The sequence below is a fragment of the Chlorocebus sabaeus genome, chromosome 1 (genome assembly GCF_047675955.1).
Source record: "Chlorocebus sabaeus isolate Y175 chromosome 1, mChlSab1.0.hap1, whole genome shotgun sequence".
Classification (NCBI taxonomy): domain Eukaryota; kingdom Metazoa; phylum Chordata; class Mammalia; order Primates; family Cercopithecidae; genus Chlorocebus; species Chlorocebus sabaeus.
The window spans coordinates 80,329,162-80,348,147 of record NC_132904.1 but is presented as its reverse complement, the minus strand read 5'-3'; the positions used below and the strand labels follow the sequence as shown (position 1 = coordinate 80,348,147).

The 18,986-nt window shown below is 38.9% G+C and overlaps 1 protein-coding gene across 25 annotated transcripts in view; it reads left to right on the top strand.

Moving 5' to 3' along the window:
• The window catches only part of DLG2 (discs large MAGUK scaffold protein 2), a 2,222,296-nt gene that overhangs the window by 1,935,874 nt on the left and 267,436 nt on the right, over positions 1-18,986 (top strand). The window contains exon 1 of one of the 25 annotated variants that reach the window (XM_038004881.2): positions 17,024-17,479. The exons of 23 other annotated variants lie outside the window; for them this stretch is intronic. In XM_038004881.2, coding sequence (XP_037860809.1) covers positions 17,443-17,479 — 37 coding nt within the window. In that variant the 5' untranslated portion in view covers positions 17,024-17,442. Of the gene's footprint in view, positions 1-17,023; positions 17,480-18,986 lie in introns of those variants that run through there. One more of the 25 variants, XM_073019970.1, reaches the window with a different exon arrangement.

The following is an 18,986-nucleotide window of genomic DNA, read 5'->3' as shown; positions in this document are numbered from 1 at the left end:
ACTTATCCCCCAGCACTTTGGACTTCACTGTCACCAACAGTAGGTAACACTTGAAAGATGTTGAGCAGGATTTGTGTGTTAAAAGTTCACCTTGATGGTAGAAGATGGATAGAAATAAAGCAAGACAGTTACTTTCATGGTCCAGATGGGAGACAACAAGGACCCATCATCATGCAGCTATGATGGGAGAAGAGCTGGTGAACATGAGATGTGTGTAGGAAGTTGGCTTGACAACACTTGGTAATTAGGATATGATGCCTAGGATTTGGGTGGATGGAGAATCTCTGAGGAGAGCAAATTTTAGAGAAATGAGGAAGATTATGACAACTTTAGTGATAGTTGGTGACTTAGAATTCTGCCCCTTATTGTACAGAGCACAGCTTCTTCGTCTGACTGTATCTCCTGCTGTTTTGAGGCAGAGGAAATTGGAACTAAATTCAAATTATTTCAGTGCTTTTCTGCCTAATGTATTTATCAAATCACATCCTGCTCAGCTGAGTGTGCTAGACAGGTACATTTCATTTGGACAATAATGCCAGTGGTTTGCTAGTGACTAGTGTGTGTCTTTGGGGAGCAGCCCCCAAAGAGAAGCCTGCCCCTCTTTTTCAAGTTTCATAAGAACTCTTTTTCTAGTTCCATAAGAACTAGAAAAAAAATCTTGGCTGTGTACTGTACATCATATTATCTCCAGAAGCCTAAATTGGTAAATTTCAGCATTACTGTGGACAGTGAGGAGTTGCTGATGTGGGTTTGGGTAAACATTGTAATGGTGACTGGTTGGACATAAAACGCAGCTGTTTATAATTTGTGATGTTTAACTCCCCCTGGAAAACACAGACCCTCGGAAACTGAACTTGTTCTAAACCTCCTTTTCTCACAGAAGGATCAGGAGGAAGAGAATTGGCATCACTACTAACCCTGTTTCATAAGCTATCCAATGCCATCCTCTCATCTCTCAATTATTTCTCTCTGGGGTTCCTCTCTGAATATGGATCTGAGAGGAGAGGGAGGAGAGAAAGGGGGCACAGGTATTAAAGAGAAGAAGAAGAAAAGAAGATTATGTAAGGCAGCATCACCAAAAGAATAAGCAGAGAAGACAGGAAAATTGCAAGTACAGAAGAAAACCTCAGGAACCAGTTCAACTAACCCTTTTAGAGACCTACTGTGTGTTCAACACTAGGATACAGAAGATATAACTAGAATCAGTAGGAAGAAACTACAGGGAATTAGATTTCAGCCTAAAGTAAAGAAAAATTTTCTCGTCTATAGAATTGTTCAAAACCAAAAAGAACTGTCCTGTACTATAGTGAGATTCTGTGATTGAAAGTATGAAAACAGTGGCTTGTTTCATAGGACACCATTATATCAAATGCAGGTTGATCTCCAGAGGGCCCTTTTAAATAGAAGATTCTCTGAGCATAGTTTTTGTGTAGACTAGACCTGCTGTCAATGATCCTGGCCTTTCATGTTTAAGGAATTGAGAGTAGAGATACTAGCCTAATCTTTTCTCCTACTCTCTTCTGTCTCTATACCACCAATACAGAAAAGTGGAACAAATATGCGTGAGGTTCAGTATGTTTGAGAGAGAGCAGAAGCTTCCAGGGATGAGTCAGCATGAATCCTCAAAGAGAACTGTGAGAAGTTAGGAGACAAAAGAGCAAGACCTCTCCAAGTTTCCTTGACCCATTGCTTAATCAGTTCTATTGACATATTTGAGAATGCCCTTATATAAAAGACCCAGAGCTTAAAGAATGCTGAATTTAGTTTCTAGAAATTTTCTATACACAATATTAGTAGACAATCTTCTTTGTAAATTAAATGGTTTTCTTCTTTATTCACTTGGCTACAGAAATAATCATAGCAAATAGTTATTGAGAACTCACCAAGTACCAGTCACTGTAAGTATTTTGTACAGATTAATGTACATAATCCTCATAACATCCTTATGAAGTCATGCTGTAAACTGAATTGTGTCCTCTGTAAATTCATATGTTGAAACCCTAACCATCAGTGTGATGGTATTTGGAGCCTTTAGGAGATTATGTTTAGATGAGGTCATAATGGTAGGGCCCACAGGATGGAATTAGTGCCCTTATAAGAAAAAACACCAGAAAGCATGTTCTCTTTCTCTTTCTGCCATGTGAAGACACAGTGAGAAGGCAGCCATGTGTAAGCCAGGAAGAGAGCCCTTACCAGAACCCAACCATGTTGTTACCCTGATCTTGGACTTCCACCAGCTTCCAAAACTGTGAGGAAAATCAATTACTGTTGTTTAAGCCACCCAGTCTATGGTATTTTTTTATGGCAGCACAAGCCAATTAGTATAGGTCAGTACCATTATTATTCCCTTTTTTGCGTGAAACTGATGGATAGACAGCTTAAGTATCATGCCCAAGACAGTCACACTAGCAACTGGAAAAAGTGGGATTCAAATCCAGGCCAGCTGCATCCAGAGCCTTTGGTCTTTACCACAGTGATTTACTGCCAACTTGTAATATATGTGTACTTACTGTGTTTCCAAAGTCTTTTCATATACTGGTTTACTCATTCTTTACAACTCTGCAATGTACCCAGAGCAGACACGACAGTCCTACCCTTACAGATGAGAAAATTGATGCTCTGACAGATATGGTGGCATGGCCAAGCAGAAAACTCTGATTCTGGGGACTATTGGGGGAACCAACCCTCAATATTTCAATGTAGGTTCTTTCTATTTTCCCTAAGTGTCAGCCGGACTGAGAAATAAAGAGAAATAGTATGAATAGAGGAATTTTACAGCTGTGCCTCTGGGGGTGACATCACATATCAGTAGGACCGTGATGCCCATCTGAGCCACAAAACCAGCAGGTTTTTATTAAGGACTTTAAAAGGGGAGGGAGTGTACAAACAGGGAATAGGTCACAAAGATCACACGCTTCAAAGGGCAATAAAGATCACAAGGCAAAGGCAAAATTAGAATTACTGATGAGGGTCTATGTGCCGCTGTATACATATTGTCTTGATAAATATCTTAACAGAAAACACAGTTTAAGAGCAGAGAACCAGTCTGATGAAAATTTACCGGGCTAGAATTTCCCAATTCTAGTAAGCCTGAGAGTACTGCAGGAGACCAGGGAGTATCTCAGTCCTTATCTCAACCACATAAGACAGACACTCCCAGAGCGGCCATTTATAGACCTCCCCCCAAGGAATGTATTCCTTCCCCAGGGTATTCCTTGCTGGGAAAAGAATTCAGCGATATCTCTCTTACTTGCACGTCCATTTATAGGCTCTTTGCAAGAAGAAAATATGACTCTATTCTGCCTGACCCCACAGGCAGTCACACCTTATTTATCTTCCCTTGTTTCCTGAAAATTGCTGTTATTCTGTTCTTTTTCAAGGTGCACTGATTTCATATTGTTGAAACACACATGTTTTACAATCAATTTGTACAGTAGTGATCCTGAGGTGATGTACATTCTCAGCTTACGAAGATAACAGGATTAAGAGATTAAAGTAAAGACAGGCATAAGAAATTATAAGAGTGTTATTAGGGAAGTGATAAATGTCCATGAAATCTTCACAATTTATGTTCAGAGATTGCAGTAAAGACAGGCATAAGAACTTATAAAAGTATTAATTTTGGGAACTGATGAATGTCCATGAAATCTTCACAATTTATGTTCTTCTGCCGTGGTTCCAGCCAGTCCTTCCGTTTGGGGTCCCTGACTTCCCACAACAAGGGACCAAGAGAAAAAATACTATATTAAAGACAACTAGTCATCTTCTAAATTGAGATTGCATAAATATCATGTGACCAGAAACCATGAGCATTGACTCTTGCCTCTAGACTATAAATTCCATGAGGGTATTTGCCACTAGACTATAAATTCCATTCATTGTGTGTCTTTGTTAATTATTGTATCACCTAGAACAGTACCTTATATGAAAAAAGTAGTCAATAAAATTATTGAATGTTAAATGAATGGATCAAAATATGGTTTGAAATGCCAATATCAAAGCAGTACTGATGCTGAGTGGAAGAATCTTTTATTCTTAATCACAAGTTTAACTGTTACTGTGTTTATTGTTTCTTTTCTTTTGTTTTCTTTTCTTTTCTTTTCTTTTCTTTTCTTTTTTTTTTGAGACAGAGTCTTGCTCTGTTGCCCAGGCTGGAGTGCAGTGGTGCGATCTCGACTCACTGCAAGCTCCACCTCCTGGGTTCGTGCCATTGTCCTGCCTCAGCCCCCCCAAGTAGCTGGGACTACAGGTGGCTGCCACTACACCTGACTAATTTTTTTATTTTTAGTAGAGATGGGGTTTCACCGTGTTAGCCAGGATGGTCTTGATCTCCTGACCTCGTTATCTTCCCTCCTTGGCCTCCCAAAGTGCTGGGATTACAGGCATGAGCCACCACACCCAGCCTATTTATTGTTTCTTAATCATTCATTTAACAATTATCTAGAGTTAACTATGGACCAAGCCTATAGTTCTATTTGCTATCCTTTTCCAATCTGTATTTATAATACCATGGACTTTGATATGCCTTGCCACTGAATATATTTGAGATATGTTTTAAGTAGAAACATGTCTTTTAGATTCAGGAGAAAGGGAGAAAAAGTATAGCTCCAAGAGAGCATGAAAATTTATGCCATTAATTAAAGCATAATTTTAAAAAATAGAACCAATCAATATGAAAGTTTATTTTTCAACATACTTTCTTATCTTTTTTTGTTTGATTAATTGCTTTTCTCCTGCACTCACTCTTTCTTTTTGAGAATGTTTGTTTTCAGTAGGACATTGTGAGAATGTAGTGAAAAAGTAATTCTAAAAATAATGTGTCTGATAAAAGAGTTGTAAAACTGGAACTTTTTTCCGTTCCACACCTAAAATCTGGGAGGTAAATAATATTTTCCAACATCACTGTAGCATCTGTCTTCTAAACCCTTTTGTTCTAAGTCCCATTCCAAAGAGGCACAGCTTCCATGGTATGATTTGTTTGCTTTTATCCAAACAGATGTGGTTTTTTGGGCTCTACAGTGTGGCCTACGGCTTAATTACAAAATGAAATTTTGTATACATAGTTTATTTCACCTAATAAAATGATGCTTGTAGATGAAATATTTTGCTTTTCAAATTGTGTAGATATCTTGGAATTGTACCACCCACAGTGTCCCAAATTCTGTCATGCACAGATGCTCAGTAGATTGAACATTACCATCTATAGATAAGTAATTAGCCAGTATCAGGTTTCATTGGAATCACTTTGCTGCACTCTGATTCACCCTTAAATTATTGTCTTCACTGTACATTATGAGCTAATCAAAGCTGTTCTTCAAGTTTGGATGCTTTTTTTCTTCTTCTTCTTCTTCTTCTTTAGGGCAATACTCTAGAGAAGAAACAGGCACTTTAGACAGCAACTACATTTTCAAAAATAGATGAAATTAAAACAGAGCAACAAATCATAAACACAGTTGATTTCTGTTGCTAGGATGTTTTGGCTTCTGTTTTATTTATTAACCAGTGCTGTCAGCAGAGAAAAATAGGACCTTTGAGATAACCATTGTAAACAATAAAGCCAAATGTCTGTCAAATAAATAACCAATCTTGCCAAGAAAACACATTGCAAAATCTCTGTATCTTTCTTTTTTTGTACCTAAAAAATGCCTTTCAGAACAGGTGCATAAAGTTGCCCTAACTTGGTCAGGACATCTGGCTAATTAGCATGTATGTTGAGTTCTAGTAATAATAATATTAAAAGCAAACACTTACGTAATACCTTTTCTCCTATGAGGACACTGAGAGACAGAGAAGCTAAGTAATCTAATCTTCCCAGGGACACATGACCAATGAGTTTAAGACTTGGGTCTTGAACCTGGGCGGTTTGGCTCAAGTCTTAACAAATATACTATCATGCTCCTCGTGTGAAAAGCATAACCTCAGAGTAGCATAGGCAGGAGTTATTAAAATAAAATGATTTAAGTTGAACTATATGAAAAATGTCAATATTTGACGGTTTTTGACCTAACAGATCTGTAGTTTTATATTGTGCAATCTAATCGCAACTAAAGCAACTAAACACATTTATGAGGCCTCTGCTCTGGGTCAGGCCCTGTTTTCTAGATGTTGCTGGAGTTAGTATGATTTGGTGATGGAGAGTGAATCTGGAGACTGGAATTTTCCAAGTGCCATTGCTAATTTTGATTAGTCAGTTCATTTCCCTGGACCTGTCTTTTCATCTGTTAAATAAACAGATCTCAAACTTTTCAGACTGCAGTTCACTTAGAAAGGGTAAACTATCTTATGTCTCATTCATCCCAATCACTCTCAGTTTCCAGTGGCAAACAAAACCGCTGGTTAGAAAGAATGTGACTATAAAAGCAAAATGTAGGTGTGAGAAGAATTATATTTGCATATGTTTTAGCAATAGGAATACAGATGATTTATCTTTCAGTGTCCATATGTCTTAAAACCTGATTATTATAAAACATCAGGCCAAAATACAGTCAGAGTGCAAATTATGTGTCATTGAGAGTTAACAAAGTTATTCACAACAAATAGAAGGGATAATGATAAACCTAAATTAAATTTATAATTAAAAGTAGGAATAGTAGGATTTAACACCTATGACAAATTAAAGAAAACACTGAGGATACAGTGGCTTTTTTAAAAGCATCTTGCCCCCAAACTGGGAGAATTCTACCTCTCTGCCTGTGCAGTAGAAGCTGTGTGACTTAGCCTTCCTGGTATAATACCAAATCAAATCCTTAATCAATTCTAGTAAAACACTAATTTAAATACCAAATCAATAATCCTTAACAATTCACTCAGTGCTAGTTACATTTTAAAATACATACCTATGAAATTACAAGTGATTTACCTTAAAAAGCCAAAGAAAAACTTATGTGGCATGATTTTGATGCCCTCACCTTCCATCCTCACCCTCTCTAATCGGCCAATATTAATATCAAACGTTAAAAAAAATTATATTTATTTTAAAACACAGAACACACATACACAAAGCCACCACTTATGTCAATGAATTTTGAGCCCTACACAAAGGTGACAAGACAAACAGGTGAGTAGAGGCTAATACCTAAGGGGTGCCTTGTATGTGTTGGTATATGACAAATATGTACAAAATATTAAGGTATATATATAATGATACGTAGGCACACATAATTAAACAACTGACATAAATGTTTTATGAAATAATACTCTTACTGCGTGCATTATCCTCTGAAGTTTCTGTTTTTGTTTTTTTTTTGTTTTGTTTTGTTTTGTTTTGTTTTGTTTGAGACGGAGTCTCCCTCTGTTGCCCAGGCTAGAGTGCAGTGTCTTGGCTCACTGCAAACTCCGCCTCCCGGGTTCACGTCATTCTCCTGCCTCAGCCTCCCGAGTAGCTGGGACTACAGGCACCCACCACCACGCCCAGCTAATTTTTTGTATTTTTAGTAGAGACGGGGTTTCACGGTGTTAGCCAGGATGGTCTCGATCTCCTGACCTCGTGATCCGCCCACCTTGGCCTCCCAACGTGCTGGGATCACAGGCGTGACCCACCGCGCCCGGCCTCTATTTTATTTTTTAAAGAAAACTATGGGCTGGGTACAGTGGCTCATGCCTGTAATCCCGGCACTTTGGGAGGCCAAGGCGGGAAGATCACATGAGGTCATGAGTTCAAGACAAGTCTAGCCAATATGGTGAAACCCCATCTCTACCAAAATACAAAAAATAGCCTGGCATTGTAGCCTGTGCCTGTAGTCTCAGCTACTAGAGAGGCTGAGGAACAAGAATCGCTTGAACCTGTGAGGCAGAGGTTGCAGGGAACCAAGATAGTGCCACTGCACTCTAGCCTGGGTGACAGAGCAAGGCTCCATCTGAAAGAAAGCAAGAAAGCGAAGGAAGGAAGGAAGGAAGGAAGGAAGGAAGGAAGGAAGGAAGGAAGGAAGGAAGGAAGGAAGGAAGGAAGGAAGGAAGGGAGGGAGGGAGGGAGGGAGGGAGGGAGGGAGGGAGGGAGGGAGGGAGGGAAGGGAAGGGAGGGAGGGAGGGAGGGAGGAAATTAGGGATCATAAATTGATTTGATTTCACAATTCACTTATACTTTTGAAGAATGTTACTCAGATATGCCAGATATGTTCACTTTGACCTCTATGAATAGTGTGGGCAACAAATGATTGGGTAAAGAAAATGTGATATATAGAGAGAGATGTAGATATATCTCTGTCTATAGATAGATATAGATATAGAATATTATTTAGCCATAAAAAAGAATGAAATCATGTCTTTTGCAACAATGTGGTTGGAACTGGAAGCCACTGTGTTAAGTGAAATAACTTAGAAAGTCAACTACCACATGTTCTCACTGATAAGTAGGAGCTAAATAATGTGTGTGTGTGGACATAGAGAGTGGAATAGTAGACACTGGAGACTTGGGAGGGTGGGAGAGGGATGAGGGATGAGAAATTACTTAATGGGTACAATATTCACTATTGGGTGATGGTTACACTAAAAGCCCAGACTTCTCCACTTCACAATATATTCATGTAACAAACTGCACATATATCCTCCTAAATCCATTTAAAGCAACAACAACAGAGAAACAAATGAGCAAAGGCACATTTGGAAATTTCTTAGATGAAGGGATTTGAAGTCGTTGGCTAGAACTGGGCATAGTTAGTCTGGACTAGTTAGAGAGAAGTGATGATTGTAGAGAGGAGGAAGAAGCCAGAAGAGTAAGTCTCAGTCCTGCTACTGAAGTAACAAGATATTAGAGGGATTAAGCATTTCTTCCTGTGGCTCCCAGGGATGGATTTTCACTCATGCAGCCACCTGAGCACTATTAAACACCAGCTACTTGCCAGCTTCTGTCTAGAAACTGAAAATTAAATACCAAATACATTAGTTAATCTTTATGCAAAGAAACCCTGCTTTTTCAGTGATGTGATAGGTAAACATGCCTGATATGAGATACAATATTGAGAGATTTTGTTAAGTTCTAGTGAGTGGTTTTATTAGTGACTCACAGAGCTCCTTGTTTACCCGAGTTGCCATTTGAGTCAATTTCTTTTTTCTTTCTTTCTTTCTTTTTTTTTTTTTTAAATGGAGTCTCCCTCCATTGCCCAGGCTGGAGTGCAGTGGCATGATCTCAGCTCACTGCAACCTCTGCCTCCCAGGTTCAAGCAATTCTCCTGCCTCAGCCTCCCGAGTAGCTGAGATTACAAGCACCTGCCACCATGCCCAGTAATTTTTGTATTTTTAGTAGAGATGGGGTTTCACCATGTTGGCCAGGCTTGTCTCAAACTCCTGACCTCAAGTGATCTGCCCGCCTCAGCCTCCAAAAGTGCTGGGATTACAGGCGTAAGCCATCACACCCAGCCATTGAGTCAATTTCTAAATACTTCTGGGTGTTCACTACTGTGCAGAAAGTGGTTCAGTTATGGAGAAGTAGATGTCCTCAGAAGGCGAGCTATGAGCTTTCTACCTCAGCGAAAATGTTTCCCAATGCTTCCTTCTCCCTTTCCTCTCCCCAGCTGGAGCATGAAACTATGAAAGAGCTTCCATCTGAACTTCAAAGGAGCCATTTTAGAATTCTAGCTTTAGATATTTTTTCTTGAGAAAAATCATTAAGTTTACCTTTTATTTTAGATTATTTAATTTGCAGGAAAGCACACATGATAATGAATACATAAATCTCAAATACCCACAAAGCCTGCGTAATGAATTCTTGGTTTTATTCCCTTTGGGCTCTCACCAATTTCTTTTAAATCCCAAAATAAATCCATTAGAGGTTGTGATCCCCATCATTTCACTGCATGGAAAACTCACTGTTAAAGCTTGTTTAGGGTTATCTGTAAGTTTATTATCAATATGTTGAAGTTATACAAAGACATATTTTGGTTCCATATAAAACTAAATTTCTAAGCATAATAGCTACCTTGGTAGGTATTAAGCTCCCCAACATGAGAGACATTTACAAATAGTTGAAGGTCGCCTGGCATCTGGTTGGAGTAAGGGGAGAATGTTACCCAAAATTACCCTTTAGCACCCTACCAACTGTGAGATTGTATGTTTTAATTAAACAACTAATTTAATTATTCCTCCAACCCACAACTGAGTTTTTTCCCTAAAACAGCTTCCTATACATGCTTTCTGGAATCACATCCAAAAACACAAAATGGCTTTCTCCTTAAATGAACATGTTTTTAACGTACTAATTAGATCAAAATTAATCAGTAAGTACATTTCAGTCTCTTCTGACAACATAGCCATAGCTCAGCAAAATCAAATTATTAGTAATAATAATTACAAATAATACCAAATAATAACAAAGCACTAATAACATTGACAGTTGTTCCTAAATTGCTAACATTTATTTAAATGACTATTGTGTGGCAAATGCTGTACTAAGTGCTTTAAAGGCACTAATTTAATGATAACCCTTTCTGGTGGTATAGCATTTCTTCTCATGTAACAGATAAGAAAACTGAGGCAGGCAGCCGGAATGGCGATTATCAAAAAGTCAAGAAACAATAGATGCTGGCAAGGCTGTGGAGAAATAAGAATGCTTTTACACTGTTGGTGGGAATGTCAATTCGTTCAACCATTGTGGAAGACAGTGTGGTGATTTCTCAAGTATCTAGAACCAGAAATATCATTTGACCCAGTAATCCCATTACTGGGTATATACCCAAAGGAATATAAATTATTCTATTGTAAAGACATATGCACACATGTGTTTACGGCATCACTATTTCCAATAGCAAAGACATGGGACCAACCCAAATGCCTATTGATGATAGACTGGATACAGAAAATAAAGTACATACACACCATGGAATATTATGCACCCATAAAAAATGAATGAAATCATGTCCTTTGCAGGGACATGGATGAAGCTAGAAGCCACCATCCTCAGCAAACTAACATAGGAACAGAAAATTAAACACCACATGTTCTCACTCATAAGTGGGACCTGAACAATGAGAACACAGGGACACAGGAAGGGGAACAAGACACACCAGGGCCAGTCAGGGGTTGGGGGCAGAGGGGAGGGAGAGCATTAGGACAAATAGCTAATGCATGAGGGGCTTAAAACCTAGATGATGGGTTGCTAGGTACAGCAAAACAACATGGCACATGTATACCTATGTAACACACCTTCACATTCTGCACTTTTATTTCTGAACTTAAAAAAGAAAAAAGAAAGAAAACTGAGGTAGGGAAATTACATAACACAGAGGACCAGTTGGAAGTGGCAGGCAGAACCAGGACTTAAGGCCGATGCGTATACTAACTCAAAGAATACACTTATAACCACTAGCCTAGATATAAAATGAGCTTTATTTAGATGTTTTTGACCCTTGCTAATTTCTGTTTCATCATCTAAAATTTAGGGACCTAATAAGGCCCCCTTATTGAAAATAATCATGCTGAGAAAGGAAGAATGACCCCTATAGGTTCTTAGTTGGAACAGACCCTTGGTTTCACATGCACATGGGAGACAACCAGGGAATGAGTAATTCTCAGAGAAGTGGCTTTGAATTTCAGCTTATGTAACATCTTCAACAAGAAACAGCAAATTTTTAGAGAAATGACAAGATGAAGGAAAAGGACTTTGAGTCTCTTCAGGCACAGTGAGCAATTTGTAGGAAGACAAATAAAGGGCAGATAAAGGGTAGTTAGTAAAGCTTGTTAATGTAGATTCTCCTGGTACCATCACCAGGCTGATGAGGGTCCAAAGTTGCGTTCAGTGGTTAACCTTTGTTCTCCCTGGTAGAAAAGTAGGGATGGGGAGAGAATACTTTTTCTTTGTAAATCTATGTGCTGCTTTTAGGAAAATGGAGGGCAGAGAGTTTTCCCACATCTGCTTCCTCTTGATTATCTTTAGTTCAGTAATTCTTTATATTTTGGGGAGGCATATTCTGGTCTCCCACAATAATATACATTATAGCTTAAGTATCTGTTCTTAAAATTTGAAATATTGTATTATAAATTTTCAGCAATGGGAAATGGTTAAGTATTTTATAATGTATGTACTCAGTGAAATTTTAAGGAGTCATTAAAATGCTTCTGACAAAGAGGTATTAACAGGAAAATGCATGCAATTGCAACAAATGAAACAGTAAAGTGCACATTTTTTTGATGTAGTGTGACCTCAACATTGTAAAAAAAAACAAAAACAAAAACAAAAAAAACATAAAAAAACACCTAGAAGGAAATGACCAACATACTCACAGTGATTAACCCTGAGTAGTAATATCTATTTCGTTCTAATATCTTTTCTTTAAAAACCTCGTGTTTTTCCTTAGTGAACTCAAATTGTTTCTACAATTTAAAAAAAAGTTTGTTTTGTTTTGTTTTGTTTTTGGTTCTATAAAGCAGTTTACTTTTCTGATACAAGTTACTTGGTTTCTGATCTGACATTATTGTATATAAAGTATCATGCTCGCTCTTCTTAAACGAAGATATATTTTAATGGTAATATGTTCGTTTAGCAATAAATGAATCTGTATAGAAATGGGCAACTCAGATTCACTGTAAAACATTCAATTATTAAGATGCAGAAAGACTGCCAATTCAACTTTGCCCAGACTGGAATCTAATGTCTAGAATCTCCACTGAATTGACTGCCGCCTTCATCAATTCACCAAATTGACTGCTGCAGAATTTTATCTGCAGCCCTATGCGAACTATGATCCTGTATTTTTCATCTCACAGAGAATGGTGAAGACTGGTCCGGCTGGTTTGAAGAACTTAAGGCAAAGTGATGTGATTTATAGTCCATTTTGGCAGGTCCTCCACATGTGTACTATCTCCAGGCTCAGGGTTTAAGTGCCTAGCTGAGGAAGAGTAATTCCTGCATTAGTAGGCTTGATTAACCTGAGGAAGCTTGGAGTACTTTGTTTTCAGGAAGGCTCGGGCTGTCCCACATAGAGATTGTATGGCTTGAAATATGCTTTTGAAAAACTTTACCTTTGTTTTTCATTCAGTAACTGTCACAAGTACCACAGGAAGCTTCTGCCTAATAAGGTCCACTTCCCTTCCTTAGCTTTAGATTTGAATGAAAGATATCCACCCCACCATTAAATGTTGTATTTAGAGTCATTCGCAGAATAACTTACAATATTATCCTTAGTGGCAATGAATGTCCAAACATCAGAATTTAAACTTTCTAACTTTGTATGTTAAGCAGTTCATAAATAAGAAATATATACTTTACAGACTTACACACATCTTTCCTGGGTGGAACTTTTTCTTACCTAGCATTGTCTAAAGTAATTTGTTAAGATATCTTCACAGTAGCATATCTTGGAAGTTACCTAGTGGAAGTAACAATGCTTATAATCATGCCTGCATTATAGAAGGAAGCAATAATAATAATAATAATAATAAAAAACAGGGCAACAATATTCTACCAACCTTAATTTATTCCTCGGCAAGACAACTGTGTACCACTGTTTTGCAAACACTGGCATAAGCACTGTTAAATCCCTGTTCAGTTGTAAGTTAAAGTGCAGGGACCAAATGGATTCCCAGGAACTGAACCTATTTCAAAGAGGAAGGCCCTGTGATTCAGGTCTAAGACAAGAGTGTTGCCAGCATGGCATTGCTGAAATCAGGGGAAAAATGACTCCTTGCCCCAGAACTGCTTAGATGTGTCCAGGGATTTGTGCAAAGTCCTTTCTGAGTTATTCAAACCAGGCCATCAGAAATGTTATGCTGGGTCATACCAGTGAAACCTTCAGCCAAGCAAGGATCCAAAACATTGCAGGTGGTGTGAGAAATGCTGGAATAAGAGGCATATAGGAGATGCTATGGGAATAGTGGGTTGGTCATTATCTTAGTCTGTGAGGTTTGAAAGGATTCCCAGAGGCAGCAGTGTTTGAGTGTGTTTTAGAAGAATGAATAAGGTGAGTGTACAACAAAGAAGAAAGAGCTGTCTGTACAAAGTCACCAAGTTTTCTAGGAAGAAGATGGTGAGAAGAGAGGCTGATAGGGAAGCAAAATTGTGAAGGTGTTATGTGCTTTACTAAAAACATGGGCTTTGCACTCTAGTTGATGGGGAGTCAGCAATGGATTTGAACAGAGAAGAGAGAAGATCAGGTGAGCATTTTAGAAAGAGTCCTCTGACTGCCGGTGTGGCTAATGCACTAAGGGAACGTGACATAAGAGGGAAGGAACAAGTTTGGAGAGAGCAGCATTCATGACAGTGGCAGTGGCAACGGCAACAGAGGCACATATAGAGTAGAGAGACATTTTGGAGGTAAAATTAATGGGATTTGGTGCCTAATTAGATGTGGAGTTTTGGGGCTGAAGATTCTAGTTCATATCACTAGAATTGTGATACCACTAACCAAAGACTTTATGCCCTGTAAAATCCATGAATTTGACTGAACTTTCCAATCTATAGTATGACTTCAGCTGTGTAATAGTTCTGTGGTCTCTGAAATTTGAACTAAACTTTTAACTTTACAGATAACTTCCTTTTGTTTGATCTCACTAAACATATAGTTTGACAGATGAAAAAGCCAAGTGAAAATGATTTGACTAAAATCACCAAAGTGGATTTGTCTGAGGTTGGACTAGAACCAACTCTCCATGTTCCCTAGTCATAAACTTTAAATCAAATAACAAATCTGATAGCTTTGCACTCCATCCACCCATTTTATATTTTACATGGAATATATTAGAATTGGAAAGACTTTTGAATAGAATAGGAAGCAGGGAGCTTTGGAAAAGTCACAAAGAAATCCTGGGAACTTTTGGGAAGGAAGAGGTGGCCAGCAGAAGTCAAAAGGGAGCCAAATGATAGTGACTCTTCCAGGCTTTCCAGATGTCAATATTTGTATTACTCACAGTCCAAGGGCATCCTGTTGCACCTGATTCCACTGAGTTTTCCCTATAAACCTCTCCCCTGTGCACCACATTAGCCTTGGGTGATGGGGAGTGGAAGGTGGAGAGGGACCAGCTGATAATGACTGTGAACAACAATCACTGTAGCCTCCACATAGGACAGATCCTGGAACCCTGGGTCCCTCAAGTCTCCTGTCAGTTTAGGAGGTCCCTTATGACTTACTTATCAGCATCACCCTCAAAATCTGTCCCTAGGCAATCTCAACCAGTAAATGAGTGGATTGTTGATCGTGTTGAATAAAATTATCTATGTAGACTATGTAGAGGCTATGAAAATAAGCTTGTTCAGTTTGAAAAATGATAGGAGCTGCTCTTATACTGTTAAAACAACACAGAACCTCAACTTCAGTGAGCAGAGGAACTGGAGGGTCCTGATCCCTGAAAACCAGAAATTCTCTACTAGAAGTAGTAGAATCATTTTGCAATGGTGGGAGAATCATTTTCAATTATTTTTTATCCATGATGGTGGTTGGAAAGAGGTAAGACAGCTGTCTTAGATGCAACAGACATTTATGGGCAGGAAGAGAGTGTCTAGCTGAATGGGTCATAACTGTCTTTCTAGGAGCCAAAAGGGGCATGCTATCAGGATGCCTGCAGGGAAACAGAGACTCTTCATGATACTCCTCAATGCACTGGTTTTGTTTGTTTGTTTGTTTGTTTGTTTGTTTGTTTTCAGGCAGATCTGATGTCTCACAGGGTCTGCAATAACTGACTTGCCGTCAAGATTAGCTTCCACTTGTGGCTGACCTGTTTGACAATGGTCAATACCTGTGTTTAACAGAGAGATGGTCTACAGGTCTACAGTTGTGCAGCCCTTATCTTTTTGGGGGATTTGATTGAATACCTACCTTTCTGCCTGGCTCAGTGACTCATCTGATTTCCCATACCCCCTTGTCATTTAGACCTATGATTGGCAGACTCAATAACCAATCATAAAATAAATGAGCAAAATACTGCTTTGAAAGAAAGTTCTTTTTAAAAAACTTTTCTCCTAATATTTTTGTGTGGGGAGGGAAGGAAATTCATATAGAAAAATACAATCTCAAGCCTGTAGGTGTGGTTTAAACAGACCTTGTTTAGTTTTATGATTTAACCTAAAACCCCGGAGACTTCCACAGCTTTCAATCCCATCGAGGAAGCCCTTTGTCAAGATTAGTTAGAAATGTTAGTGTTAACCCCATTTTATCCCTAAAAAACACTTTTAAAATGTTTTTAGTCTCCAGGCAATGAGCAGATCCAACCCTTCAGTGTTGTTTTCCTAGTGATCATTTGTTTCTGTTGAATATATTCACAACTGACTTTAAAAAAATAAAACAAAACATTTACACTTAGATGACTCTGCATCTCAGGTGAGTTTGATTGACTCCTCTTTGAGTTTGTGTGTGTGTGTGTGTGTGTGTGTTTTTCTCCCACAGGGTTTTTTAGCCTGTGCACTGCTCTTTAAGTGTTATAAAATGAAATAACAGGGAAAAATGAGTGGGTGGTTACCATGGTGACCACCACAGCTGATTTGGGTAGCAGTAGATAGCGCTGGGAAATAGTGCCTTGTTAAACTGAACTACAATGATAATCAATATTGAGAGGGAAAGTGAAAATGTCTGAGCTCCACTTAATCAAATGGCCAACCATTAAAACATAAATATCAGTATCTGTGCCTTGGCTTCAAATGCATATATAGTACAAATCAAAACAAAAGTCCTTAAGCGTACCTGGAAAATGGTTTTAGGAAGGAATCTAAATTGTCCTGATTTCCAAGTTTTAGCTATTCATCCTAAAATATTAAGAAAAGCTTTAACTAACAAAGTCTTGATGTTGGCATTAGAGGTTTTCCTGGTTCAAATTAAATGAAGACAAAGATTAACTTTTCAGATTGAGAGGACCTTATTTCTTGACTTGGTTTTGCCACGCAAAAAGGTGAAATTAGTGAAAGTCCGCCTCCATAAACCTTCCCTTTCTGAATTTTCTTCCTACCTAAGGGACGATTTAAGCAGGCATTTCCTGCCTAAGGGGAGCCAGCAGATTCCAGCCTGCAGCTGAAGAATTAACACTACGCTGTGAAAAACTTTGTTTACTCTCTTCTACATTTTAAAAGGAGATACCAGACTAACACTTCAGAGTTGGAATTTCAAACACCAGCAGCTAGCTGGGAGGTAGGATCGAATTTGGAGATAAGAATTCTTCCTGGCGTCCTTCAGCAGCCTCCCCAGGCAGGTTTTCACCTCCTCTACTTTTCCAGGACTAAGCCTTTTTAACTGAGAAGAGAAAGAAAAAGAGGTGAGAGAGATAGCCAACATCTGGAAAGTGATTGGTTACAGCGTTTAAAAGGAGAAAATAATCCCATCTTTTAAATTGGGCTTTTTGTGTTGCAAAGCATCTTAAACTAGCTCTGCCACTAACCTGGGAAGGTGGCCCTACCTGCTTCACTCCTAACAGGCTTTGGCCACCACTCAAGAGCGTCAGGAGGTGTGTGCTGGCCGGGCGGAGTTTATACACGAAGCAGCTCAACCAGGAGGAGGGAACAGAGCTGAATTTGGGAAGCAGCTGCCTGCTATGCTGAAAACCCCTGGAAACTTGCTAAAGAGCTGTGGTGAGAATCATGCTGCTTTTCTCAGACCCGTTTCTCTTGGCAGACCATGTTGGGGAGGTGTGGCCAGTAAAATGAAAAGAGGGCAGCAGATTCTCCTCCCTTTCATTCCTAGAACAGCCTTTCCCTGCCATTTGTTAGTAACCTCTGCTTGCAGGCATTTTCTACAGTGGCTCTGTTTTCATGTCTGTTGCTATCTGTGTTCTGGGAGAACACCAATCAGTGAATTTTTCTCTTCCGTCACCTAAATGCAACCTCAAAATCACACTCTGAGTGTGATTTACCACCGGCCTCTTCAGTAAGACTATCTCATGTGAACTGCTAGACTCTTGATATTCTCTCTCTCTCTCTCTCTCTCTCTCTCTCTCTCTCTCTCTCTCTCTCACACACACACACACACACACACACACACAGATTGATTAAGGAATGTGAAATATTTGCCTTAGATTTAAATTGGTTCCAGCAATACCTGGATCCACATTGATTTCAGATTAGGTATTTAATGTATGGAAGTCCTGTTCAAATAGAAACCAGAGAGCCTGCTTCGGGAGAGCCTAGTTCTAATCCAGGGAGGCAGGCTTACGTGTGTGAAAGAACCAGACAGACTTGAATGTTGAATTCTGCTTTCACCAATCATAAACTGTACAACCTTGGGAAACCATTTTATTTTACACATTCAGTTTTCTTATCTGTGAAATGGGTATTACATTCTGGTGGTTGTTTAAACATTAGTAGTAGTATATGGAAAGCTAGACTGTAACATCCTCCAGGGGGCATAGTTACCTTATTTTGGGCCACATAGTTAAGTAACTAGAAAGGGTAATTTTTAACAATCATAGTTTCATAGTTAAGAATGTCAGCTCAGATTATTCTGCCTGAATTCAAATCCCAGCTCTCTCGTGGTTAGCTGAATAACATAAGCCTGTAAAATGATAATGGTAGTAGTAACTATTTTATAATTTCTGAGGATCATGCTTCTTATTTTTATTTATGTATTTATTTTTTTGAGATGGGATCTCACTCTTTCACCCAGGCTGGAGTGTAGTGGGGCGATCTTGGCTCACTGCAACCTCCGCCTCCCAGGTTCAAGTGATTATCTCACCTCAGCCTCCTGAGTAACTGGGACTACGGGCATGTGCCACCATGCCTGGCTAATTTTTGCATTTTTTGGTAGAGACGGGTTTTCACCATGTATTTTTTGGTAGAGACTTCACAGGAGTCTCAAACTCCTGACCTCAGGTGATCTGCCTGCCTTGGCCTCCCGAAGTGCTGAGATTACAGGTGTGAGCCACCATGTCTGGCCCCCCAAGATAATGCTGCTTCTGTAAAACCCTCACCATTGCACCCAGCACAAACTAACACTCAGTGTCGGCTGTTGTTATTATGATGCAGGAATCTGACTGTGGAGCTAGGCAGTTGGCCTCCCTAGACTAGATTCATCTCATTTGTTGTTTTGTTGTTTTTAATTAATTTATTTATTTATTTATTTATTTATTTATTTATTTATTTT